We start from the raw sequence: 27,177 nt of genomic DNA, 5'->3' as shown, positions 1-27,177 counted from the left end.
GTTTGGGACTTCCTAGAAAGAGCCATAGCAGAAGCCAAAAGAAGAACAAGCCTCAGCTAGGGCAAGAGTCTGGCATCAGCTTTGGGCGGGTCACACCACATGCTTTTCCCATGACTCCTGAAAGAACTCTCCAGCTCTGAGTCTATAATCAATGCTGGGATAGCGAAGAGTTGACAGAATAGTGCAAAACACAGGTAACAAATGACAGCTCACCACAATTAAAAATAGTACCAACCCCTATTCACTCACTTCTTAAAACCTGCCCTATGACCACAGCAGGTTCCTGGAATAGCATTACCACTGTTCTTTGCATTGAACTCTGCAAGAATTAACCAAAGATATTATAGTAAACTTCCTTTTTGTGTGAGAGATACAATCTAAGATCCTCAATGGATGTCTAAAACTCTGGCTAGTGCCAAACTCTAAATAGCCTATGTTTCTCCTACATATGCATACCTATGATAAAGTTGAATTTATAAGTTAGGCACAATAAGAAATTAACAATAACTAATAATGAAGTAGAACCATCATGACATGTACAGTTTGAAGTATAACAACAAAACCAGCAGAAATTTTTTTTTTGTTTTTCATAATTTCATGGATAGAAGATTCATTCTTACTATAGATCTTACCAACCTCAGTATTTGATTTCTTTTGTTATTTTGAGAATTTTCTCCTTTTTAACTTAAATGTAGCACTTTTCAGCTTCTCTGTGGCATATCTGAATTGCCAACATCACTACTCTTCCACTTTGGAGGCATTATCAGGAAAAATACAAGTTACTTTGACACAGGCACCATGATACCGTGACAACTGACCTCATATGTGAGATGACTACTAAATGACTGACAGGAAGGCAGCATTTACAGTGTGGATACATCTCATTCCAGCTGGGATGGATCCGGGTGGCAAGAGAGTTCATCATGCTACTTAGAAGGATATAATTTAAAACTTATAAACTGGTTATTTCTGGAATTTTCCATTTAATATTTTCAGACTACAGTTGACCACACATGAATAAAACCCTGCAAAACCGTGGATAAGGGGGGACTATTGTAATAAGTTTAGCAAATATATAAGTCCTTAAAAAGTCATACCTTAAAAAGTCATACCCCAAGTGTACTATTTTCCATTTTAAGCTTTCTCTAAAGCCTGATTTTTGAAAACCTTTACTTAGGATATAACAACTTTTGGTAGTATATTTTAGCTTTACATATATAGTTCCACCAAATGAATTTATATCAACCAAGAAAAATGCAAGACCTTCCAGTAGAGCATTTTCAAATATTTTTGTGAGATTTGCTTATCAACCTAGTAAGACTGCCCTTACACAACTATTTACTGCACACTGCATTTGTGCAATGCAATAAAGGAATGAAAAGACTTGTTCCTTACCCACTACTAGCTTACAAAGATTTAAATAAAACAATGCATTACCAACCAAAGCTATGGTGTATAGTTCATAAAATTAATACAATAGTTCAGTGTTGAAAAGAACTCCATGAAAGGACAGATTAATACGCAAAGGCAAATGGTTGGTAGAGATAGCATTTGAATAAAACCTTAGAAAATGTACAATATTTCAACAGGAAGAGGGGCTGGAGAAGGGTATTGTGCATGGAAGGAACAACTTTAGCAAAGGCACAAAGACAATAGAACAGATGTGAACTGAGAAAACTGGTCAGGTCTGGCTAAAGGACAGGCTATGTGAAGTCAAGTAATAGCAAACAGATCTGGAAAGAATGGCTGTGACCAGTTTTTAACATAAAGAGAGGGAGGAAATATGGAAAGCCAGAATTTGGGAATAAGAAAGATGTCTTTTAAATTATAGTCTTTCCAAATAAATTTTCATATCATATCTTTCATTTTTTATTTGTACATGTTCTTAGAGATTATTTTTACTAGCCAGTTTATTTGCAAACTTGGTATAATAACTTCAAAAAATGTTTTCCTAAGCTAGCAATGGTTTGCCTGCAGCTTAACTAATATATTCCTATTACTCCCATCTTGGGATTATTTACTGAGGTCTCTTTTCTCATCAGCAAAACATCTTCTTAATTTAACTCACTAAGCACGTACTGAGTAGCTACTCTTGAACTACTTACTCGCTCACTTATTTATACTTTCTGCCCAACTTGTCCCTGCTAACCACTGGCTCACCCATATCAGTAATCACAACACTACTAGGTAATACTTGCTGAGTTTTTGCTAAGTGCCAGACCCTACAATCCGTTTGTTATCAACGGTATTTAATATATTACTCAAAACAGCACTGTGAAATTAGTATTCCAACCCCTATTTTATAACTGAGCAAACAAGTTCAGAGATGTCAAATGCTGTGCCCACTGGCAGGCAGCCGAACCCAGGTTCAGATCTAGTCAGCTTGGTTCTACAGCCTTGCCTCTCAGCATTGCACTTACTGTCTCTAGCAACTTTTGATTCCTTACTAACATGGGTCAGGATTTTCAGTTTGAAATACTAAAACATGCACCGAGAAATACTAAAAACATTGAAATACTAAAACATTGCTACTCCAATGTAAAATCCTGTTCTAGGTGCTGTTGGACATAAAGTCAATACGTGAGAGAATGCCTATAGAACACTGGTGCCCAGAATCTCCCACACTGGAGTATAACTAGCTGTATTATATCAGTTTGCAAGATGATGTGTCCATGATTCATAAATTAGAACAACCAAAGCCGGAGGGGGTGAAAATGGATGGTGACCACATCTTCTCACAGACAGAAATCAGCCAGCCCTGATTAAACAGAGAATTTTAATAACACATTTCAATCAGTCTCTGTGAAAACTCTTAAATGCCGATGAAAAATCTGTCCTGTCCTAAGTTCCCAACCAAATCTGCTTACAATCCATTTTCAATGAACCTCAGCTTCCTCTGAAGTAGAACAAGCTACTAAAGCATTTAGCCAACAAGAAGCACATTGTGAAGCCAGTCCTTATTCATTACTGATGAGAAAAGTTATTTGGTTAGAACACAAGTGTGCTATCAAACTCCTTCCACCATATAGCTGGATGTTGTGTAAAATCATATATATTTATTTAGACACAGAAAACTAACTCCAACACCATGTTTAAAGCTATCTACTTTTTATATCACCTGCAGTCACTTCTGAATAAACGTCTGCTGAGTATGTTAAAGAGAATGCTTCTGTGGCACCATGGCTCAACAGGCTAATCCTCCGCCTTGTGGTGCCAGCACACCGGATTCTAGTCCCAGTTGGGGTGCCGGATTCTATCCCGGTTGCCCCTCTTCCAGGCCAGCTCTCTGCTATGGCCCAGGAAGGCAGTGGAGGATGGCCCAAGTCCTTGGGCCCTGCACCCGCCTGGGAGACCAGGAGAAGCACCTGGCTCCTGGCTTCGGATCAGCGCAGTGCCCCGGCCACAGCGGCCATTGGAGGGTGAACCAACAGCAAAAAGGAAGACCTTTCTCTCTGTCTCTCTCTCTCACTATCCACTCTGCCTGTCAAAAAAAAAAAAAAAAAAAAGAGAGAGAGAGAGAGAGAGAGAGAATGCTTCTGCTTTCGCAAGCAACTCCAAGAGTTACAAATACATAAGACATGGAGCCACACATTGCTCAGCAGTCTTCTTCGGGCTACTACCACTTGAACCCCAGGACACCCCTGAAGGACATCACAATTTCGGACCCACTCTGTCTACTCACCTCTCTTTATGCAGGGGCAGTCATAACCCAAGCTGCACAATAGACTTAGGAAAAGAATGCAGGGGCAAATCCAAACCGCATTTACTCTGTAGTCTAAACCTCTCATACATGGAATTTTTAAGGAAACAAACATGCATAAAAGGAAATAATTTTAGGAGTTCATAATGGCAAAAGAAAGAGTGAGACACATGAGCGAGTCTAAGCACCAGGCTATGTAACATTAGTGATGCTGACACTTACTGTTCAATTCGGGGTGACAAGTACAGCTTGGGGTACACTTGGGTGGCTTCAGTATCCTCAAAGCTGACAGAAAGGAGGGCCACATCTTCTCCAGGATCTTCATTTACATCCTTAGACAGGAAGTGAAAAGAAAACGATCAGCACCTGCTGCTGTGAGTGAGGAGCTCGCAGTCCACCGCTGCACTGATACTTGAGGGTTCCCCTTGCCAGCTGAACAGCTCAGCATGTCCTCTGCCACCAACATTATCACTCCACTCAGAAAGAATGGCTGCCAAACTTTCTGACCAAAAGTTACCATACTCGGGCAAAAGACCATCACATATCTCACTTGTGCCCCCATTCAGGGGTAGGGGGAGTGAATCTGTGATAACAAAGAATTAGACAAAAAATACAGCTGACAAATTGCAGTCAACATTGCTTTGAACATGATTTATATACTAAAAAAACAACAAAATGGTATAGTACCCAGTAATTCTATTATACCTACCTTGACATTATGTTGTTATTTAAATAACAAAAATTCCTAGGAAACAAATCACCATGAAGCATGTCACCACGCAAGCAAATGGCAGATGAGTTAGGTACACATCTGCTTTACGAAATGATTATGGGTGATTCACATGAGAACCACAAGACACATCCGGACATATCTTAGAAGTCCAATTATAAGAACATTGTAAGACAAAAACACTGTTGATCCAAGTGTATACCAATAAACACTATGAGGTTAACCAAACAACCCACAATAAACTAAACCTATTAACAGTAAAGTTGACCTTTCTGTGATTTATAATTAAGAATCAAGAATGAGGAGGGTATTTAGCCTCATGGTCAAGACGCTGGTTACAATGCCTGTGTCCCATACTGAAGTACTTATCTTTGATAACTGGTTCTAGCTCCTAGCTCCAGCTTCTTACTAATGCTGACCCTGGGAGGAGGCAATGGTGATGGCTCAAGTAATTGGGTTCATGTCACCCATGTGAAAGACCTTGATTGGATTTCTGGCTCCAGCCATTGCAGGTATTTGGGGAGTGAACAGGTAGATGGGAACGTTATACACTCTCACTGTTCCTCTCTCTCACACACAAACATAAACAAACAAACAAATAGATTTTTTTAAGCTTAAGAACAGCAGCAATTAAATGTCATAACAAACTCCAGCCAGCACTGATGACACACTGATGAAGTATCTAAAATCAAGATTGTGGAACTTACAACTACAAGCATGTACTTTATAATTATTGCCAAGCATCAAGTGCCTGCCAGACTTCTGAAAAAAACACTGAATTGAGATAAATCTAGTAGCATATTGATCTTAATTTGTAAGTATCCAATTTTAGTAAGCTTTAATAACTTATTTTTGGTTGGTGGTAGCTTCAAGTAAAATACAAAATTTTTTTTTATTTTAAAATTTCTTTATTAATATAAACAGAACAGATTTTATGTATTCCACAGGTACATTTCCAAGAAGACAACCATACTTCCCTCACTACCTTGGTCACCTCCAATCTCCCTCCCTCCCTACAGCAGTAAAAAAAAAAAATGAAACCCAGTCATTTGCAACAAAATGGAGGAATCTGGAAAACATCATGTTGAGTGAATTAAGCCAGTCCCAAAAGGACAAATATTATATGTTCTCCCTGATCGATGACAACTAACCAAGCACCTAAAAGGAAACCTGTAGAAGTGAAACTGACACTATGAGAAACAATGATTTGATCAGCCCTTGTCCTGACTGTCAAGGAACAACTTACTATTTTATTCCTTTTAGTATTTTTTGTTCTACGTAATACTATTGGTTGAACTCTTTAATTACACACAATTATTCTTAAGTGTTTAAATTTAACTGAAAAGTGATCCCTGTTAAAAATAAGAGTGGGAATAACAAAGGCAGGAGATGTACAATTCGGCACATGCTCAATTGGACTTACCCCTAATGGTAGAGCTAGAAATGTGCCAGGGGATTCCAATTCAATCCCATCAAGGTGGCATGTTCCAATGCCATCTCACTAGTCAAAGTGATCAGTTTACGTTCATAATTGATCATAATAATAGTATTAAGAGTCAAAGGGATCATATAAACAAGACTAGTGTCTGCTAATACTAACTGATAGAATAAACAAGGAAAGAATGATCCAACATAGTAAGTGGGATACACAGCAGACTTATAGAATGGCAGATGTCCTAAACAGCACTCTGGCCTCAGAATCAGCCCTTAAGGCATTCAGATCTGGCTAAAAAGCCCATGAGAGTATTTCAGGCATGGAAAGTCAAGAGACTCTGGCAAAAAACAAACAAACAAAACAAACAAATAAAAAACCTAAATCAAAGATCTCTGTGAGTGAGATCCCAATGGAAAGAACAGGTCATCAAAGAAGGAGATACCTTTCTCTGAAAGGAGGAGAGAATTTCCATTTTGACTATGACCTTGCCTAAATAAGATCAGAGCTGGCAAACTCAAGAGGCTTCCATAGCCTTGGCAACTCATGACAAGAGCCTGGGGTGATTACTGACATCATAAATAAGAGTGTCAATTGTTAAATCAACAACAGGAGCCACTGTGCACTTACTCCCCATGTAGGATCTCTGTCCTTAATGTGTTGTACAATGTGAATTAATGCTATAACTAGTACTCAAACAGTACTTTATACTTTGTGTGTCTGTATGGGTGCAAACTGTTGAAATCTTTACTTAGTATAAACTAAATTGATCTTATGTATATAAAGATAACTGAAAATGAATCGATGTGAATGGGATGGGAGAAAGAGTGGGAGATGGGATGGTTGCGGGTGGGAGGGAGGTTATGGGGGGAAAAAGCCGCTATAATCCAAAAGTTGTATTTTGGAAATTTATATTTATTAAATAAAAGTTAAAAAAATACACAATTTTAAAACACTTAACAGATTTGCTGATCTTTCATTTACAGGGACTAGAAAGACTTGACCTCTATTTCTGGATCAGTTCCTACGTCCTCAGGCGGGCTCAGGGGACTCCCAACTTGGACTTAAAGATTCACCATCCCTTGAGCACTGAGAATCTCCGATAAGAATCTTATCCTTCATCTGTCTCAAAGTAGCCCCATCCCTTCTTTTCCTGCAACCCAGGAAGCTGGTCATGATGCTCACCCCGCTCAGCTCTAATGCCTTCAGTCTCCTTGAGCTGCCTCCTGGGCCTGGAAGATGTGGAAGGATGACATACATTCGCAGCCACAAGGAACACTAGTCTCTCATGCTAAAAAAATTGGAATGTTAAAACCAAAGGAAAGAGTCTCGCTGGACTCTAACTATCTCCTGGCTTCTCTCTCATCTCTTTCCTCTACTTCACAAACAAACCCAAAGAATGGTCTACACTCCCTCTCTAACCCTTCCCTCCCACACATCCCTGAGTAGCCTCCTGCTGTGCTACTTCACCAAGACTGCTCCAACTGAGAGCAGCCAGCAAACACTTCTTTTTCCTTTTCTTACGTGCTGTCTAAATCTGACAAAGATGATCATTTGCCTCCAAAAATTCTCTTTCCTTGCTTCTAAGAAATCCCATTCTCCTGGTCTTCTGTTTCTTTGGCCAGTTCCTCTTCCACTTTCATTCTTTATTTTTAAATTTTTTGCTTTACATTACAATATTGGGCTTGCTCTAACAAGTCAAACTATATATAAGTTTATAAAGATAAAAATCTTCCACTTCCACTTTTAAGGTAACAAATATTAGCTGTGTGTATAACTTTAAACAGCTTTCTCTATGCTCATAAACACACAAACACATGGGCAAACACCCTTGCATATAAACAGCTCTTTAACCTTCTGTTGTTTCCCCTAATGGGATCATATTATATATATAACTCCACCAAATGCTTCTTAAATAGCCACATAATATTCCATGGCATGGATTTATTTTTTATTAAACCATTTCCCTAGCAACAGACTTTCAGGTTGTTTGCAATTCTTAGCCATTTGATAGCGCTGCAACAAATATTCTTGTGTGTGTGTGTATATATGTCTTTCAGTAGTGAGACTTCTATTTCATTTATTTATTTTGAAAGAGTTATGGGGTGGGGGAAAAGGGAGGGTGGGAGGGAGGGAGAGGGAGAGAAAGAGAGAAGAGAGGAAGAGAGAGAGAGAGTGAGAGAGAAAGAGAGAGAGAATCTTCCATCCACTGGTGCACTCCACAGATGACCTCAATGGCCAGTGCTGGGTCAGGCCAAAGCTGAGCCAGGAGTTCCATCTGGGTCTCCCACATGGGTGGCAGGGGCCCAAGTACTTAGGCCATCTTCCCTTGCTTTCCCAGGCCATTAGCAGGGAGCTGGATTGGAAGTGGAGCACCCCAAACATGAAATGGCACCCATCTTGGACACTGGTGTTCCAAGAGGCAGATTTATCCACTATGCCACAATGCCAGCCCTGGGACTTCTATTTCTTAATAAACAACTAAAATTGAGATTGCTGGGTTAAGGGTTATGAGCATTTTACATTTCAATAGAATTTAAGATTATTTTCCTGAAACTTGTACAGCTATTTACATTTGGGCCCACGAATTTGCATCAGCAGGAGAGAGCTAGCTTCCCCTCATCCTGAGTAATGGGTAACACTGGCTGTTATCACTCTTTTTGATATAATGCTGCCAATCTGACAGTTAGAAAATGTGATCTCCATGCAGTATGAAGCAAGACTCCTATCTTACACATTACTCAAAAATCGACTCAACATGGATTAAAGATCTAAATCTACGACCTCACACCATCAAATTATTAGAGAACATCAGAGAAACCCTGCAAGATACAGGCACAGGCAAAGATTTCCTGGAAAAGACCCCAGAAGCACAAGAGTCAAAGCCAGAATTAACAACTGGGATTATATCAAATTGAGGAGTTTCTGAACTGCAAAAGAAACAGTCAGGAAAGTGAAGAGGCAACCCAGAATGAGAAAAAATATTTGCAAATTATGCAACTGATAAAGGATTAATAACCAGAATCTACAGAGAGATCAGGACACTCCACAACAACAAATCAACCCACTTAAGAGATGGGCCAGGACCTAAATAGAAATTTTTCAAAAGAAGAAATCCAAACGGCCAACAGACACATGAAAAAATGCTCAGGATCACTAGCCATCAGGGAAATGCAAATCAAAACCACAATGAGGTTTCACCTCACCCATGGATAGAATGGCTTACATAAAGAAATCAACTAACAACATATACTGGCGAGGATGTGGGGAAAAAGGCACACTAATCCACTGTTGGTGGGAATGCAAACTGGTAAAGCCACTATGGAAGACAGTTTGGAGAGTCCTCAGAAACCTGAATATAGCCCTATCACATGACCCAGCCATCCCACTCCTTGGAATTTACCCAAAGGAAATTAAATTGGCAAACAAAAGAGCTATTTGCACCTCAATGTTTATTGCATCTCAATTCACAATAGCTAAGACATGGAATCAACCTAAATGCCCATCAACAGTATACTGGATAAAGAAATTATGGGAAATGTACTCTATAGAATACTATACAGTGGTTAAAAGAAAATGAAATCTAGTCATTTGCAACAAAATGGAGGAATTTGGAAAACATCATGCTGAGTGAATTAAGCCAGTCCCAAAGGGACAAATATCATATTTGTTCTCCCTGATCAGTGACAACTAATTGAGCACCTAAAAGGAAACCTGTAGAAGTGAAACTGACACTATGAGAAACAATGATTTGATCAGCCCTTGTCCTGACTGTCGAGGAACAGCTTACTATTTTATTCTTTCTAGTATTTTCTTGTTCTACTTAATACCATTGGTTGAACTCTTTAATTAACACATTAGGTGTTTAAATTTAACTGAAAATTGATTCCTGTTAAAATAAGAGTGGGAACAACAAAGGGAGGAGATATACAGTTTGGCATACACTCACTTGGACTTACCCCTAATGGTAGAGCTAGAAATGTGCCATGGAATTCCAAATCTCATTAAGCTGGCATGTACCAATGACATCTTACTAGTCAAAGTGATCAGTTTATATTCATAATTGATCATGATAGAATTAAGTGTGAAAGCAGACTGGTGTCTGCTAATACTAACTGATAGAATTAAAAAGGAGAGAATGATCCAACATGGAAAGCGGGATACACAGCAGACTCATAGAATGGCAGATGTCCTAAACAGCAGTCTGGCCTCAGAATCAGCCCTTAAGGCATTTGGATCCGGCTAAAAATGGAAAGCCAAGAGACTGTGGCAATAAAAATGACCTAAATGAAATATCTCTGTGAGTGAGACCCCAGTGGAAAGAATGGGCCATCAAAGAAGGAGGTACCTTTCTCTGAAGGGAGGAGAGAACTTCCACTTTGATTATGGCCTTGTCTAAATAAGGTCAGAGTTTGTGGACCCAAGAGGCTTCCATAGCCTTGGCAGCTCATGACAAGAGCCTTGGGTGATTACTGACACCATAAATAAGAGTGTCAATTGTTAAATCAACAACAGGAGCCACTGTGCACTTACTCCCCATGTAGGATCTCTGTCCTTAATGTGTTGTACTATGTGAATTAACAGTAAAACTAGTCTTCAAACAGTACTTTATACTTTGTGTGTCTGTGTGGGTGAAAACTGTTGAAATCTTTACTTAGTATATACTAAGTTGATCTTCTGTATATAAAGCTAATTAAAAATGAATCTTAATGAAGAATGGGATGGGAGAGGGAGTGGGAGATGGGATGGTTGCGGGTGGGAGGGTGGTTATGGGGGCGGGGAAGCCGCTAAAATCCAAAAATTGTACTTTCAAAATTTATATTTATTAAATAAAGGTTAAAAAATGTGATCTTAAGTGGCTAAACAACTTTTCACTTGATTATTGGTCAAGTAAAGTTCCTAATCAAATCTATTACCCACTTTGCTTTAAGGTTCTTGGTCATTTTGCTGTTTTTTTATTAGATTTGTTAACACTTCGCTATCACCTGTGTTATAAATTTCTTCTTACAGTCTAGCTTTTGACTTTTTACTTCTACCACCACAGAAAACTCAGATTTCTGCAGTTAAATCTGACCAATAATTCTGAGTCTACATAACTGCTTCTCTGGTTTTTCATCTAACACTACTATAAATTTATTTTACAGGGAGATTTGTAATACTTCTAGAATATATTTCTGGGAGACATGATATAAGACGTGTTGCTTTGTTTTTGTTTTCCTAAACTGGAGGGCAGTGGTGGTAGTATGTGGACGGTGGATTAAGAGGACTTGGCACAACTGAAGCTACTCAGTGTTTGCTGTCTAAATAAATCAGTGAACAAATGAGTGTTTTGTGTGTGTGTGTGTGTGTGTGTTGGCAGCAGGGGAAGGGGGAGTCTGGAGAGATTTTTTTTTTCTTCAAATGAATTTTAATTCTGAATCTTTACTCTCTAAATCTAGTGATTTTTCAGGAATCTACTTTACAAAGGTTTTGGTAACCAGTGATGTCTAGAAAATTGAGTGCTAACTCCTTGCTCACACATCCAATAACAGAGCAAGTTCTTTAGAGCTAGCTATTTTAGAAGGAGCACCCAAATTTGGAGTCTGACTTTCCTATCACTTGTTTTTTCCACATGATATTGAACCTTGAATTTTTACTGCCATAAAATGAGGATGGAAATTTTTAAGAACACTACGGTCCTCAAGAAGCAAAAACTATCTATCTAATTATATATACTTTAAAACCCATAAAATATCTAAAACTGAAGTTGGTGCTGACCTTGAAGAAATCATATTCATAGAGAAAAATTCATTTTATTACCTAAGTGTAGAAGCAGTTGTCTTGACAGCTATGTTCATCACCTTAAGAAAAAGACAAAATAACATTGTCTTTCAGATACCTGCCCCAACCACTGAGTTTCCTTGTGCAAGGCCAAGGCTGGAGACTATAAACACAAGTCACAAACACTTGAAAAACACACTGCAAGAAACTGCTGACCACTGACATGCTTTTTAATTAGCAACTTCATTCTTTATATCTAAGCATAAATTTCCACTCTTCCAGTAAAGAACAGAAATGCTCAAGAACAATCCTCTAAACAAATGGAATGACCCTGGTTTATATAATCTACATTTATCATCTGACATCCTGCAAAAAGTACACAAAACATTAGTCTGAATATGCACCTAGCTATTTCCATGAGTTTGTTTTATGAACGACTTTAATCTTTTATTCCTCTTGGAGTAGCACATGCGTTTTCCCTGAATTGTTATTTGATTCCTAATGGATACCTAAGTTTGATTTTGAGTGCTTAAATAAGCCCAAAAAGTTCCAAAAATACGAGTCCACACAGGGCTCTTTCCAGTTTCTGTAACTCTAACAGGCTTGTACATGTGTTCCCTCCCATCTGGGAAATTAGAAAAGAAGCTCTTGTACCATGGTTCTTAGAAGCTAACATTACAGATGATTAGTGTAACCACTAATGGCAGCATTTGGAAAACAGGGGGTGGTTATAGCATAGTAGGGGACATTTTAAACTGTACAAGTATACATTTTCAGGGCTTTCTATCTGCTCTATTTGAAACTGCAGCAGGATAAAATAGAGGAAAAGATGCCGAATCTGCTAAAACTCAAGAAGAATATTGCCTCTTCCCCTTATAAAAGTGGGTCAGGCACTAACATACAAATGGTGAGGCAATGATGGCCAGATATTGCTGAGAGTTAACAGTGGATCTGACTCAGCACTTGATGAGAGCAGCAAGGGGTTCCCCAAATTCACTATAGGTGAGTTTTTGGCAGCTTGGGAGATTGTCCTGCCTATTTTTGCATCTCCAGTGTCTGGAATATGGTCCATCCATCGCATACTGACAAAGAAAAAAGAAATACACTGAATTAACGCAGGAATGATGAGAAGAATGATTAAATGAGGAAGATAAACCATTGAACTTGCTTTTCTAAACAAAACTAATTGGGCTTCAGGATTCATAGCTGATAGAATTAAGTGGAAAATGTTTTCATTTAGAAAAATTTTTGAAATTTATCTCTTTAGTCCCTTATGTCTATTACATGGGATTTTATTAAGAAAAACTCAAATCTGATCCGCAGGGCTGGCGTTGTGGTGCAACAGGCTAAGCCACCACCTGAGATGCTGGCATCTCCATATCGATTGGAGTCCTGGCTGCTCCACTTCCAATCTAGCTCTCTGCTAATGAGCCTGAGAAAGCAGTGGAAGATGGCCCAATTGGTTGGCTCCCTGCCACCCACATGGGAGACCCAGTTGGAGTTCCTGGTTCCTGGCTTCAACTTGGCTAGATTCGGCCTTTGTAGCCATCTGGGGAACAAACCAGTGGATGGAAGATATTCTCTCTCTCTCTCTCTTTCTGTGTGTAAATGCCTTTCAAATAAATAAATCTTTAAAAACAATAATAAAAACAGATCCATGTGTCAGCCAAAGAAGGAAATATCTACTAATTAGGAATCAACATTTCTGGCTAGACCATAATGACTCACTTATAGCTATTCTCAATTAGGGCTCTTTGCAAATATCAACAGGGTACAGCAAAAAAATAAATAATTAGCCTTCAAAATGAAAGTAAATGAAAGTGCAATTTATCATTCCACTGTACTCTTTAAGTATGCTAATTATTCAAAGTAAAGATAATAGCCATTAAACAAGCCATTATATATTGACAACATTAGTATTGATACAGGCACAAACTGCTAATTAACTAATTATTGATAGGCAATAGCTGGACCATAAACATAACAAAGTACAGGTCTTATGGGAAGAGTGTAAAAAATTAACCGTTGCATTTCTCAATTCAAAAAAACTTACAACAAAGTTATAAGCATTACTAGCAAAAATAAACTGATGACATAAATGAGTATAAAGAAACCATTATATAGGCCAGCGCTGCGGCTCACTTGGCTAATCCTCCACCTGCAGCGCCAGCACCCCAGGTTCTTGTCCCAGTCGGGGCACCAGATTCTGTCCCAGTTGCTCCTCTTCCAGTCTAGCTCTCTGCTGTGGCCTAGGAAGGCAGTAGAGGATGGCCCAAGTGCTTGGCAGACCAGGAGGAAGCACTTGGCTCCTGGCTTTGGATCGGCGCAGCGCGCTGACCATAGACCATAGCGGCCATTTTGGGGGGTAAACCAAAGGAAGGAAGACCTTTCTCTCTATCTCTCACTGTCTAACTCTGCCTGTCAAAAAAAAAAAAATTATATAGGATATCAAAAACCAAGTACCATTTCAAGGTACATTTAAAATAGTATTGGGGGGCCAGCATTGTGGTACGATGGGTTAAGCAGCTGCTTGCAACATCAGCATCCCACATCAAAGCACCAGTTTGAACCCAGTTGCCTAGCTTCAGATCAAGCCCCCTGCTAATGTGCTTAGAAAGGCAGCAGAAGATGGTCCAGGTGCTTGAGCCTCCAACATTCATGTGGGAGATCTGGATGTAGTTCCAGGCTCCAGACTTTGGCCTGGCCCAGCCCTGACTATTGCTGTTGGGAAGAAACCAACAGCTGGAATATCTGTGTCTGTCTCTCTGCCTTTCAAGTAAATAAATAAAAATAAAAAATAAAGTGATATTAAGCTTGACTTGGAGTCAACATGATTCCTAGGGTGATACAAAACTAGGCCTGAATAAGAACCTAATTTTTATGAAAGCTATGAGTCTTTGAAAAGTTGTACACAAATCTAAAATTTCCAAGTCAGAATCTTATTTTAAAATATACTAAGTAAGGTTTATTCCCTAGGGGCATCAGTACTCTGATAATACAGATTCATCACAATCAATAAATTTAGAATTTTCTTTTGTTCTAAAGATTTATTTATTTATTTGAAAGGCAGAGTTACAGAGAGGCAAAGGAAGAGACAGACAGAGGTCTTCCACCCTCTGGTTCACTCCTGAGATGGCTGCAACAGCTGGAGCTGCACGGATCTGAAGCCAGGAGCCAGGAGCTTCCTCAGGTCTCCCACATAGGTGCAGGGGCCCAAGGACTTGGGCCATCTTCTATTGCTTTCCTAGATCATAGCAGTGAGCTAGATCAGAAGTGGAGCAGCCGGGACATGAACCAGTGCCCATATGGGATTCCAGCACTGCAGGTGGTGGCTTTACCCGCTACGCTATAGCGCTGGTCCTTAGATTTTTCAAATTAAGTTTTTATCAACTGGAAGAGAATTGAACTCTCTTCTGGTGCTACCATTCATTCATGCATTTAATAAAGTAAGTAAAAAGGCTTAATACTTTACCAAATAAGAAGTAATTTTAAAATACATTATCTCAAGAATCAAAAAAGGGGAGGTGAGAGAGGGAAAGAAGAAGGAAAGAACATATCAATATGTTTTTAGAACTGTATCTACAAACTACATCGAATCTGTTAAAAAGTAATTACAAATTAAAATTAAAAAGTAAAACATATGTTATAAACATTAAGAGAAAACCTGGGGATGGCACTGTGGTATAGCGGGTGGGGCTGCAGCCTGCAGTCCCATATGGGCACCTGTTTGAGATTCGGCTGCTCCACTTCCAATCCAGCTCTCTGCTGTGGCCTGGGAAAGCAGTAGAGGATGGCCCAACTTCTAGGGCCCCTGCACCCACATGGGAGACCCAGAAGAAGCTCCTGGATCCTAATCTGCTCAGCTCTGGCCATTGCAGCCATTTGGGGAGTGAACCAGCGGATAGAAGACCTCCCCCCCGCCCCCCTTGTAGCCCTGCCTTTCAAATAAACAAATAAATCTTAAGAGAGAGAGAGAACCTAAAGCAGGAAGAGGGGAAGAGAAAGAAGAGAGTGAAAGTTTTAAAAAAAAGTAATCAAGGAACCAGTGTTGTTGTACAGCGGCTTAAGCCACCTCCTACTGCGCTGGCACCCCATATGGGCACCGGTTTGAGTCCTAGCTGCTCCACTGCTAATGTGCCACTGAAAGCAGCAGAAGACTGCCCAAGTGCTTGGGCCCCTGCACCCAAGTAGAGACTGCGAAGAAGCTCCTGGCTCCTGGCTTCAGTCTGGCCCAGTCCTGGCTATTGCAGCCATTTGGGGAGTGAATCAGTGTATGAAAGATCTGTCTCTTTAACTCTGCCTTTCAAATAAATAAAAATAAATCTTTACCAAAAAAATGGTCAAAGACAGGCTCATGGAGAATCAGCTGTGGCTTCCATTACTCAAGACAGAGGAGATGTAGGATAAAAAGACCTCTTCACTCACTCAGTTGGCTATCAATATAAGCAGCCAAAATCAAAATTTGAATTTGAATTCAGTTGGCATTAAGACAAGATAATGCATATAACAGGAGTGGAATTAAATCTAAGCAGAAGAAATATTTAAGCACAAGGACAATTCCGTCTATAAGACTTTGTTCTCACTGCTAAGGTGTCTGTAACATAACGACACTGATTCTTTCCGAAATTAGATCATTTCCTCTTCATAAAACTGCTAGGAAATGTGTGCCAGGGAAAGTAGTATGGTCAGCAAAAACAATACAAAAATAAAGGAGTAAAGTTGAGCCAAGCAGATGAGGAAGAGCAATAAAGGGTCTCTTGTGGCTGGCTCTTCTGCTGTAGGTGTGACCCCAGCCTTTATTCTAGCACTGCAGGGTGCTGCCGCACTGTAACTCAGTCAGGTCGACAGCCTTACTCCAGCACCGCGAGGTCTTTTGTTATCTGGATATCCCTTAGGAAGGCAGCATTTACAAGGCTTACTTCTGATTGGATTTCTCCAAATGGAAATGGGAGAAAAAACTTTCTCCATGCCTAGCCCAGACAAATAGGGCCACTCCCCCTATATTTTACAGACGTTAGCTAACATCTTTCCATTTGGTCCTTCTCCTTATCAAGAAGTTCTTTCCTTCCTTAATTGGTGTGGTTTCATTCACTTTGGTTCACTGTAAATTCATTTACCTAGTAAGAGTCGTCCTCAACTGCAATTTGATCTATGTCCTCCTTCAGTAGCTTTTACTATGCTGCTTCACCAGTCTCCACGCTATATGAATAGTACATATTTGACATTATACACAGAGACTGCTAGTTTTTGAGGGCTACATAGAGATCTATCTCCTTATTATGCTTAGTAATAAGTTAGCATTTATTCAGTGTTTACTCAATAGTCCTTTTGCTCTAGGCTTTATATGAATTATCTCACATAATCCTTATAATCTCATACTTTCTGAACTATTATCATTCTCATTTGCAGATAAAGAACTTATAAAGAAACTGATGTTCACAGAGATTAAATGGTGAGGGTGAGTTTTGACTAAAAGGCTATAGAGGTCACTATGGCAAATCATCTGGTATCTTTACACAGACACACTTTGAGGAAGGACGATGGCCTCTATAAGGACACTGATGAGGACTGCAGAGTTCTAGGCCATAATATCAGCCTTCCTGCAATAATGTATGCTTAGGCACATTCTATGGTTAACTTACTACACTCAGTGACAAGAAGAAGCGCTGATTGTCAGGTCAGGAAAGGATAACAGCAGTGTTCTTGAAATAGCCACCCCTTTACAGGGTGAGGCCAGGACACCAGGACAGAACTGTTGCCACCTGCCCATCTTCCAAAAGTGACATCCTGAGTTCATTACCACCAGATGTCAAGATACAGCATAGGGTCAGGTTTTTAAAAAGTTTGTTTCTTGCTTATTTTCACAAATAAAGACCATTTCACAGCTTTCATTTATTCGGGAATCTGCTTGTGAAGCTGTACTTAGCCTTAATATGTTGGTTATAGCTGCTGTTTATAAAACTAAATTGAAACACATGCTGTACAAACAAACTTTGGGAGAAAAAATTTTGGCTCTTTTAAAATACTGATGATCAAGACTTTGTTGGTCAAATATTATCCCACCAGTTATTGTACCTAACAGACACAGCCCTGAGAATGCCAAATTTCTCTGCATAATCACAGCACTACTCTACAAGGTGTGTGAAATGGAGCCTCCTCTCTGGGAAGCTGGGAAGGCTGGGTGAGGAGCAGGCTCTGCACTACAGCCAGGGCCCTCACTTCCAGCAAGTGAGGTTTCCTGGCTTCTACCAACTTTACTCACCAAAGTGGTTTTGTTAAAAATCTGTATGAATATTGAATATACGGATTGTCCAGAACACACTCACAGTCACTTACCACAGGTGAGGGCACCTCCAAATTGTTGTGGAAAATAGAATTAAAAGGGGTATTCTTGCCAAAGTTATCAGAGAAAGAATTTGAGCATGGGGCTTCTCCTACTGCCTCAGCAATTGTGTTCTTAGTGAGTCTGATAAGAAGCCTCTTCTGGGTGTATTTAAAGCATACATTTTGGCAATTATTTTAAAAATCATATTGAATTACAGCGCAGAGTTCAAACACATTTACTGATACAAACCCTGTGCCAGCCTTTTATCCAAGAGCCCAATGAAACAAGTTAAAGCAACAGGGAGTTTTAACTTCTGTACATATGAAACAGCCATGAATGCCATTTACCTCATCTTTAACACGTCTCCATAACGAGTTACCTATATATAAATGCTATCTAAAGTTTTTACCGAGTCATTTATACTCTGGAGGGACAGAAAGACACAGATCTGAAGGGGCAGCTGATACAGTGCACACGTGTGAGGCTGCTTGCCAGACTCCCTCTGTTCTCTAGGGAAGCTCATCTTTTTCGTAGACCCCACCCCCAGCCCCATCCTCACACAGCCTGAAAGAGCTGCTTGTTCCTCATCCTTGGGAACAGCTGACGGATCTGAAGGAAAGCTGGCCCTTTCTTCAAGATTTGTGACTTCTTGTAGGCCAGTTCCTCTGCACAGGCAGGAGAAATCAGCAGCAGCCATATTTCCTAAACATGGAGGAGGCCAGGCTGCAGAAGTGAATGAGGCCAACCACAGAGAGCAGTGGGGGAAAGAGGCGAGAGTCCTGCCAGCCTCTAGTCCCTCAGTTCCCCTTAGCTCCATCCAGCTGTGGCCCTGCTCTCACTGTGGTTTGGCTGCTCAGTGTGCACCTGGCTTTAGAAAACTCATAAACTGCCCCATATGCCTAAGTTGGTTTGAAGTGGTTTTCCTTTTCTTACAACCAACATTTTCTCTAGTAAATTATTAAACTGCCTAACATACATGATACCATGGCAAATCAAAATCTACAGAATTACGGGCTGGAATGGACTTTCATCCCTGGGTTATTTGAATACGTTTCCATTTTATGACACACACAAGGCTGAGCTGCAGGCCTCCATACATGCCAGAAGAAAGCTCTGGTAGAGCAATCTGCCTGCAGCACCCCGCTCTGGCTGCACTTGGGCTATTTTTCCAGACTTGCAGTTTCTCATTGTGGTGGATGTGAACACATTGCACAATTGGCTTCTCCCCACCCACTGAGCAAAAGATATGAAGCGCCAATGCTAAAGGCAGAAAACCCATAGCAGCACATAATTTAAATACATAAAAGGTTTTGCAAGTTTGTCATGGAACTTAAGAACTGTCCAAATATGGTGATCTTTTTGCTATAGAAAAAAATATTTTCAAGGAGATTACAAGCTTCTGTTTTATCCATATGATTTGACAAATATGGACACCATGGTGACATAGGTAAGACAGCAGTCAGGAATCAGATAAAAAGTTGAAAAAAATATCAGTACTCCCCCTCCTGGGATTGCCTCCAAAGCTTCTCTCAGTTGCTGGGCAACCCAAAACTGATACTGCCATAAAACTACCACAAAGAACCAGCACCGACCAGAAAAGGACAATATGGTTGCCAACAATGGCCCTGCTATGATCTATAGTTCATTGTATAATTTTTTTTTGTTTTTGACAGGCAGAGTGGACAGTGAGAGAGAGAGACAGAAAGGTCTTCCTTTTGCCGTTGGTTCACCCTCCAATGGCCGCCGCGGCCGGCGCACTGCGGCCAGCGCACCGCGCTGATCCGATGGCAGAAGCCAGGTGCTTCTCCTGGTCTCCCATGGGGTGCAGGGCCCAAGCACTTGGGCCATCCTCCACTGCACTCCCTGGCCACAGCAGAGAGCTGGCCTGGAAGAGGGGCAACCGGAACAGAATCCAGCGCCCCGACCGAGACTAGAACCCGGTGTGCCGGCGCAGCAAGGCGGAGGATTAACCTAGTGAGCCGCGGCGCTGGCTCATTGTATAATATTATAATACAATTACTATGACCGACATTCCCACTCCCATCATGTATCTGATGCCACGGCACTGCCAAGACTTCCTTAAAAGGCCAGACTCATGAAATTCCTGGAAACCTCCACCCTTCACTGGAAAACTCCACCCAAAGTGCAACCCCTAAAGAATATTCCATTTTCCTCTTCCTACAGAATGATTTAAAAAGGACAGCCTCAAACCTCATCAGGCACAACTCACTCTTGAGCATGCCCATGCTCCCTCTTGAGTGTGTATTTTCACTTTACAAATCATTCCTCCAAAGGACCTTACTTGGGTCTCATCCTTGAATTCCTTTCTGCAAGGGAGACAAGAGCCTAGACATGGCCATCAGACAACAATGGAAAGCACCAGGCTTGCTGAACTTGTGTAAATATGTGTGGAAATGTCATGAAAAGGTGTCCAATAAAATTGAATTCCACTTCTCTTACTCCTTCCAGACTCTTGGCCTGACAGCCTTTCTATTACCACACTGTTTTTCCTGTTACTAAAGATATGCCCTGCCTTTCCTCTCCTCTCCAGGTTGCTTGGGGTTCTGGGGTTTAGGGAATCTTCACAAGTGATTCTGTGGGTGTGGACAGAAAGAAAAAGCACCCAGAAACTAATAACACCTTTGCACCAGCCCACCCATCCAGCAAGTCAGGTGGCTCAGACTACCTGGTTCCCATGGCAACTAGGCAATTGATTCTTTCCCAGTTATTCCAGCCACCTGGCACCACACCCTCATCAACTGAATACCTTCACAAGCCATGTGTGTTAAAACAGGGAATGGAAACGACTAGACTCTTCCCTCTAGGCCATCAGTGATCTTTTGATTTTGCATACTGATCTTACTTATAGAACCTAAAGGGTGCTTATTGTTCTGAAAAAAAGAGAGGCTTGGAGCCATATCCTTTGGAACTAGCTACAGAAAAAGGTCCTGTGTAGAAAATGAACTGTGAGAAGCAGGTAAACACTGAATGTTTTTCCAGCCTCAAAAGCCTTCTGTTGTTGCTATGACTGGACTATGATTTGGTCCTGAATTCATAAGAGTTTAAATTCTAATGTCATACATTAATGGTACCACAAGGGTGGAAACTTAATCCATTGCTGGTGGTTAGGGGTGCAGCCTTTATGGTGTAATTAAGGTTAGATTAGGTCATTAGGGTGGAGCCCCATTATTGACTCCTGGTGGCTTTACAAAGAGACAGGGAAGTAAGAGAATGAGAGACAGACACTGGACTGACAGACATACAGACAGACATGAACATTTTCTGACTCCTGCCAAATGATGCTCTGGGCCACCTCGAGCTGCCAGCAAGGAGGTTACCACATGAGGTCCTTCATTCTTGTACCTCCAGAACCAGGAGCCCAGACAAATCTCTTTTTACCACAGTTAGCCTGCCTTAACCATTTCATGAGAGCAAAGCAAAGCTGGCTAGTATACTAATCTACAGAGGCCTGGCATTAAAGCTCCGTCCAATCTTCTTGTTTCACTACCCTGGTTAACATTCCCGAACTGCAGCAGGTTCTCACACTCCTTCCTGTCCGTCCATCAGGACTGCCACTCAATCCCAAATGCCTTCTCCCCCATCCTCCAATCCCAAATGTCTTGAAAGTCCAATTCAGATGCCAAATCCTCTCATGAGACTTCCTTAGTCTTACCATCTGATGTAATGGGTTTTCCTCTGAAATACTACAGGTCTTTAGCTATAACTTTACAGGATAAAGTTTTCATACTTTTCTAATTTACATATATTCTCTTATTTATCTGATTGGAATTCTTAAGAGCAGTGATTATGTTTCATTCAGTTCTGTATTCCCAGTACTTACTATGATACCTACAACAAAAATAGGTACCCATCGAATTGGATGAACAAATCTAAGAACGTATGTATCAATGACTCCATAGGCATGCCAGCAAACTACTGATCCAAAAATAGGTTTCACAAGCAGGCCTTTCTCCCAGAAACAGCAAAGACCTTCGTAAATTATTAACTTTCCAATATAAACCAGTAGGTTTGGGCAGAATAAACTATTCCCCCTCCCAGATTCAGATCATACCCTAGAATATGAGGAAAACTGAGGTTCATACACTTAACTGAATGGTCAAACCCAGAAGTACAGAAAGCCAAGGGCATCTTTTTGACTCGTCTCCTCCCCTCCCCTCCCCTCCCCTCCCCTCCCCTCCCTTTCCCTTCCTTTCCCTTCCCTTCCCTTCCCTTCCTTTCTGAGAGGGAAAGAAATTTTATAGTACAAATTCAACCATTAGTTTGACAAAGATATAAAGTTTGATTAAAAATATATTTGCAGCAATATTGCACAGGCATTTCTACCCATAATCTGGTCTCTTAAAACTAAACTCCTAAATGATACCGATTTATGATTTACCAACCACATGCAAGACACTGTGATAAGCATAAGAAAGAAGAAAAAAAATAATTGCTGTAATCAGTTTTCCCCATAACAAAATAGATATAAACATATGAACGTAAGAACAGTCTTTTTTCTTCTTCTTTTTTAAATAAGAGATTCTATAGAACAACAGAGCTAACTGGCAAAAGTCCTATATGGAAAGGTTGAAAAACTTATCAGTTGCTTCTATGTATTGAGGACGGATTCATTAGGCTTTTTAGCATTAGGCTTTTACAAAAAATAACACAATCAAAGCAGAAGAGTAACGAGTATCTCAAGGAAAGAATGCAAAACTTCTAAAATGGTTTAAAAAGGTAATGAAAGGGCTCTGGTTTTCCCAACCTGCACGATGTTAAATAATAAGCTTTGGATATTTTCCAATGAAAATCATTCTGCCTCTTTCATATTTCAAGTTGTCTAGTTCATACAGAAGAACAGTACCAGTTTCAACATGAAGGTATGACCTAACCAACTAGCCTATATGTAGAGCAGGTAGCTAAGCATGTATGAATGAATAGGATAGAGTCTTGGTACTCAGATCAACAGCATTAGCTGTACATGGGAGATGTCTTCACAAGTTCCTAGGTGATATGGATGCACAGTAAAACTTGAGAAGCACTGACTTAGGGGACCAGCAGTTAAGGAAAAGAAAATGGGTCCAAAGATGAAGAGAGAGTGAAAAGCAATGGACTGAGATACCATCCTATGGTTAGCCAAGAAAAGAACACACCGAGATGCTCCAGAGGGCTGGCAGAGTGGGTGGAATATGAGACACATATCAGGAACTAGGAATAAGAATACCAGCAACTAAAGAAAAAACAGAAATATCAGAATCCAGGAAAATGAAAAAAAAATGTGCATCAAAAAATACTGATTAACAGAGTAGGAAGAGAAACCATAGAATGGGAGAAACTATTTGTAAATCATATATCTGATAAGGGATAGATATCCAAAATATATCAATAACTCCTAAAACGAAAATAAGTAACTTGATTCAAAAATGGTCAAATGACTTGAAAAGATATTTCTCCAGAGAAGATATACAAATGACCAATACCTACTTGAAATGATGCTCAACATTAAACAAAAGTATAATATAATGCCATCTCATATCCATTAGGATGACAACTATTGAAAAAAAAAACAAAAAAGCAAGTCTTAATGAGAATATAGAAACTGAAACATACTGTTGGTGAGACAACAAAATAGTACAAATGCTATGGAAAATAGTATGCTGGTTATTCTAAAAATTGAACAAAGAAATGACACATGATCTGGCGGTATCACTTCTGAGTGTATACCCAAAAGACCTCAAAGCAGGGTCTCAAAGAGATATCCACACATTCATATTCATAGAAGCGTTACTCATCATAGTTAACATGCAGAAACAACACAAGTGTAGATCAACAGATAAACGGATAAGCAAAACATGGAATAGAGACAGACAATGAAATTTTATTCAGCCATATAAGGAAAGAAAATTCTTTCTCTCACTGTAACTGATGAGCCTTAAGGACATTGTGGTAAATGAAACAAGCCAATCAAGTAAGAGAAATGCTGTATGATTCTACTCATATGAGGTGCGTAGAGCAGTCAACACTACAGTCAGAAAGCAGAATGGTGGTTGCCAGGAGAAGCGGGGGAGGTTGGCTGTTTAATAAAGACAGAGTTTCAGTTTCACAAAATGAAAAGAATTATTGGAATGGGTGGTGGTTGCGATGGTTTCATGATAGTATAAATGAAATAGAGGAAGAAACACAGAAGAATGATATTTCATAAATATTCTTCTTACTGGTCACATCCACACACTCTGCAGAGATAGGGGCCAGCTGGAGAAAGCTGTATTAACAAGACTATCCGCTTTAACTTGGTGTTATTAGTGAAGCTATGTCACTGGTTCTTACAAAGAAGAATGATAAAGAATACTAGAAAATGTTAAAGATAAAAAGGACGTTGGTGAGCTAGTCTAGTGGACAATAACCCATGTTCTGAGTGCTAGCAAGCATATGCACCTTAAGAGTACTTTTTTGAAGGGTGGCACATGGTCACTGGGCACAGAGGCTAAAATACCACTTAGAATGCCTGCATCCTTTATCATAGTGCTTGGGCAGAAGCCCTGGCATTGCTTCCAATTCCAGTTTCCTCCTAAGGCACACTCCAGAGAGGCAGTGGGGGATGGCTCAAATAGTTAGATCCCTGCCACCCACGTGGGATATTTGAACTAGGTTCCTGGCTTCTGGCTTCAATCTGGTGAAGTTTGAGCTGCTATGGGTACTTGGAAAATGAACCAGTAGACGGAAGATCTCTTCTTCTCTCTGTCTCTGCCTTTCAAATAAATAAAAATTAACAAAAAGAAATAATCATTTTTATTATTATTTTTTAAGAGAAAGAGAAGCTCAGGAGAACTCCAGGGGCAGACCTCCAGGTCGTTGGTCCTTACTTTGGCTGGAGTGGCTGTTATTCTCTTTTACAGAATAGGTGCTGGGAGAAAGACTTCCCTTGTGCAAAGGTTTCCAGATTATTAAAAATATATTGTAACCACTGATTTTGACATGCAAAGATTTTTAGATAGAGAAACTGAGATAATGGAAGTTTATTCAATGTCTAGATTTATTCAATGTCTAGAGCTAATTTAGTCACTCACAGGGCTGAAACCAAAACCTAGGACAGCTTATTCTGCAGCAATGCTTTTTGTTCACTACAGCATTCTGCTATATCCAAATATGCATTGAAAACTCTTTGTCACTTACTAAATGAGGTCTGTTGTGGATCAAAAAGGAAACACAAGATCCCAAAGAGGAAGAAAAGATCAAAAGTGTCTTTACAGCAAGTTACAAAGAGTAGAAATAGTCATATGAGGAAAAACACATTGTATTAATAGCTCCATACATTAAAAAAACTATAAATGTTGGACTTAGCATAACTATTGAGTAGGTGGCTTTGTTAGAACTTTACTAAATATAGAAGTGCTACAGTTAGATTTAGAAGAACTCAAATTGAGTTAGATGTTATCACTGGTTTAGGTTAGTTAAGAATATATTTTTTTCTATTTCTAAACTAATAGCAGATTTTAGAGAGATCGATTGACGAACATTTGCAGTTCTGTGTTTATGAAAAGAAATTGTGACATTTCACGATGCATAAATGATGATGAAAGTATGGAAGCATCCTAGCAAGTAGCAATTCTCCAAGGAAGCTATTAACAGCTTAACATTTTTAATTCACATTGGAATGTGGATTCAACTTAGTGAAAAAAGTTTATACCAAATAGGAATGAAAGAATGCAATTAAGATAACAGACTAGATTAGGCCCTTAAGCTGGGTTTCTTAGGTCTGTTACTGAAACAGATGTCAGTAAATGTACAAGAAAACCTGAAGAGTAATTCAAAGAAGCCTTCAAAAACTATGTTTTTAGACAAAACTATGCCAGAAAGCAACAAAAGAGCAAACAAGGCAAAAAAGAAAACAAATCCTTCCCAAAGTCTTAATAGAACAATTCAGATTTCCCCCTCCCAAGATAAGCCATGCTGAACCCACCATCACCCATGCAACCTAAGCGACATAAGTTGCAGATTTTTTTCTCCTTTTTTTGTCTTCAATTATTTCCATTCTCCTACTATACTAAGTACACCTTCAGGATATATTAATATGGGATCTGTTCATTCACGTATCCATTACACCAGCATGGATTAATGCACTACTATGTGCTGTGTAACACCAAGCAGGAATAAAGGGTCTAGACCCTCAAAACCTGTACAGTTGCCCAGGAAACATGAACAAGTGCTATGGTTTGGAGGTGGCAGGCATTGGGAAGCGTGATCCACAAGGTGGAAATGGTAAGAGATGGTATGGAACCTTCTAGAGGTGGAGTTTAGAGGGAAATCCTTAGGACACAGTGGCAGCTGTCCTCAGAGGAGATTAAAATAGCTTTCATGGGATTTTTGAGCTTCCATAGGAACAAGAGGTTAAGAGTAAACCCAATCCATGTCCCTCTCTGGCTTCCTGTTTTCAGTGAGATTCTCTCTCTCTCTCTTGCACACACTCCTGCCATGATGCCATCTTCCAGAGGTCAAATTGATGGGGCCACCCAATTTGGACTTCCAGCCCCAAAACTGAGATAAATACATTTTTCTTTATAAATTAGGCTGCTTCATGTATGTCATTATTGTACCCCCCAAAGATGGACTAATACAAAAAGTAAACTAACGATTTGGCAAAGCTGTTGTAATAAAGGTGTTCTATGAGATACTTGTGCACCTGTGGCAGGACAAAAAAGGAATGCTAAAGAGAGGCAAAATAAGAGTCACAGGAAGGTAATGTTCTCAGTTGGAAGGAATTCAAGTGATCTAATGGGATAAAAAGTATAAGGCAATGGAAGGAGGAGAGACCAGCCCATGGAAAGATGCTGAAGTATAGAGGCACACAGCATTCTGGGTACCAGTGAGGAGCAATAGAAGATGAAGTTGGACAAATTTAAGGGTCAGACCATAAACAACCTTGATGCATACTGGTTAGGTATTTTTATTAAAAGGGCAACATGAAAAGGGATTACAAAACGGGTAGTGACACAATCAGATCATTGGACAGTACTCTAAAAGCTTTCCACAGCTGGACTGAAGAAGGGCCAGGCTGCATATGCAGAGAGAAGGAGCTCTACAGTGGTCCTGGCCACAATGGAAAGGATGTCTGCACAGAAGGGTCGTTTGGTGAAGAACGTCAGAGACAAGCAGGGGGAGGAGGGGGCCCACAACGAGAGAGGAGGCAGCAGCAACTATGGGAAACTGTTACATATTGGGCAGGGATATGA

General features: G+C 40.0%; 1 protein-coding gene across 2 annotated transcripts in view; it reads right to left on the bottom strand.

The window, feature by feature from the left end:
* BABAM2 (BRISC and BRCA1 A complex member 2) overlaps nt 1-27,177 on the bottom strand; it is a 531,071-nt gene that overhangs the window by 203,640 nt on the left and 300,254 nt on the right. For both annotated transcript variants that reach the window (XM_062209180.1, XM_062209178.1), the window contains one exon: nt 3,923-4,032. In XM_062209180.1, coding sequence (XP_062065164.1) covers nt 3,923-4,032 — 110 coding nt within the window. The remainder of the gene's footprint in view (nt 1-3,922; nt 4,033-27,177) is intronic.

This window comes from Lepus europaeus, chromosome 13 (assembly GCF_033115175.1).
Source record: "Lepus europaeus isolate LE1 chromosome 13, mLepTim1.pri, whole genome shotgun sequence".
Classification (NCBI taxonomy): Eukaryota; Metazoa; Chordata; class Mammalia; order Lagomorpha; family Leporidae; genus Lepus; species Lepus europaeus.
Note: the sequence above shows the minus strand (reverse complement) of the source record. Positions and strands in the feature narration are given on the sequence as shown.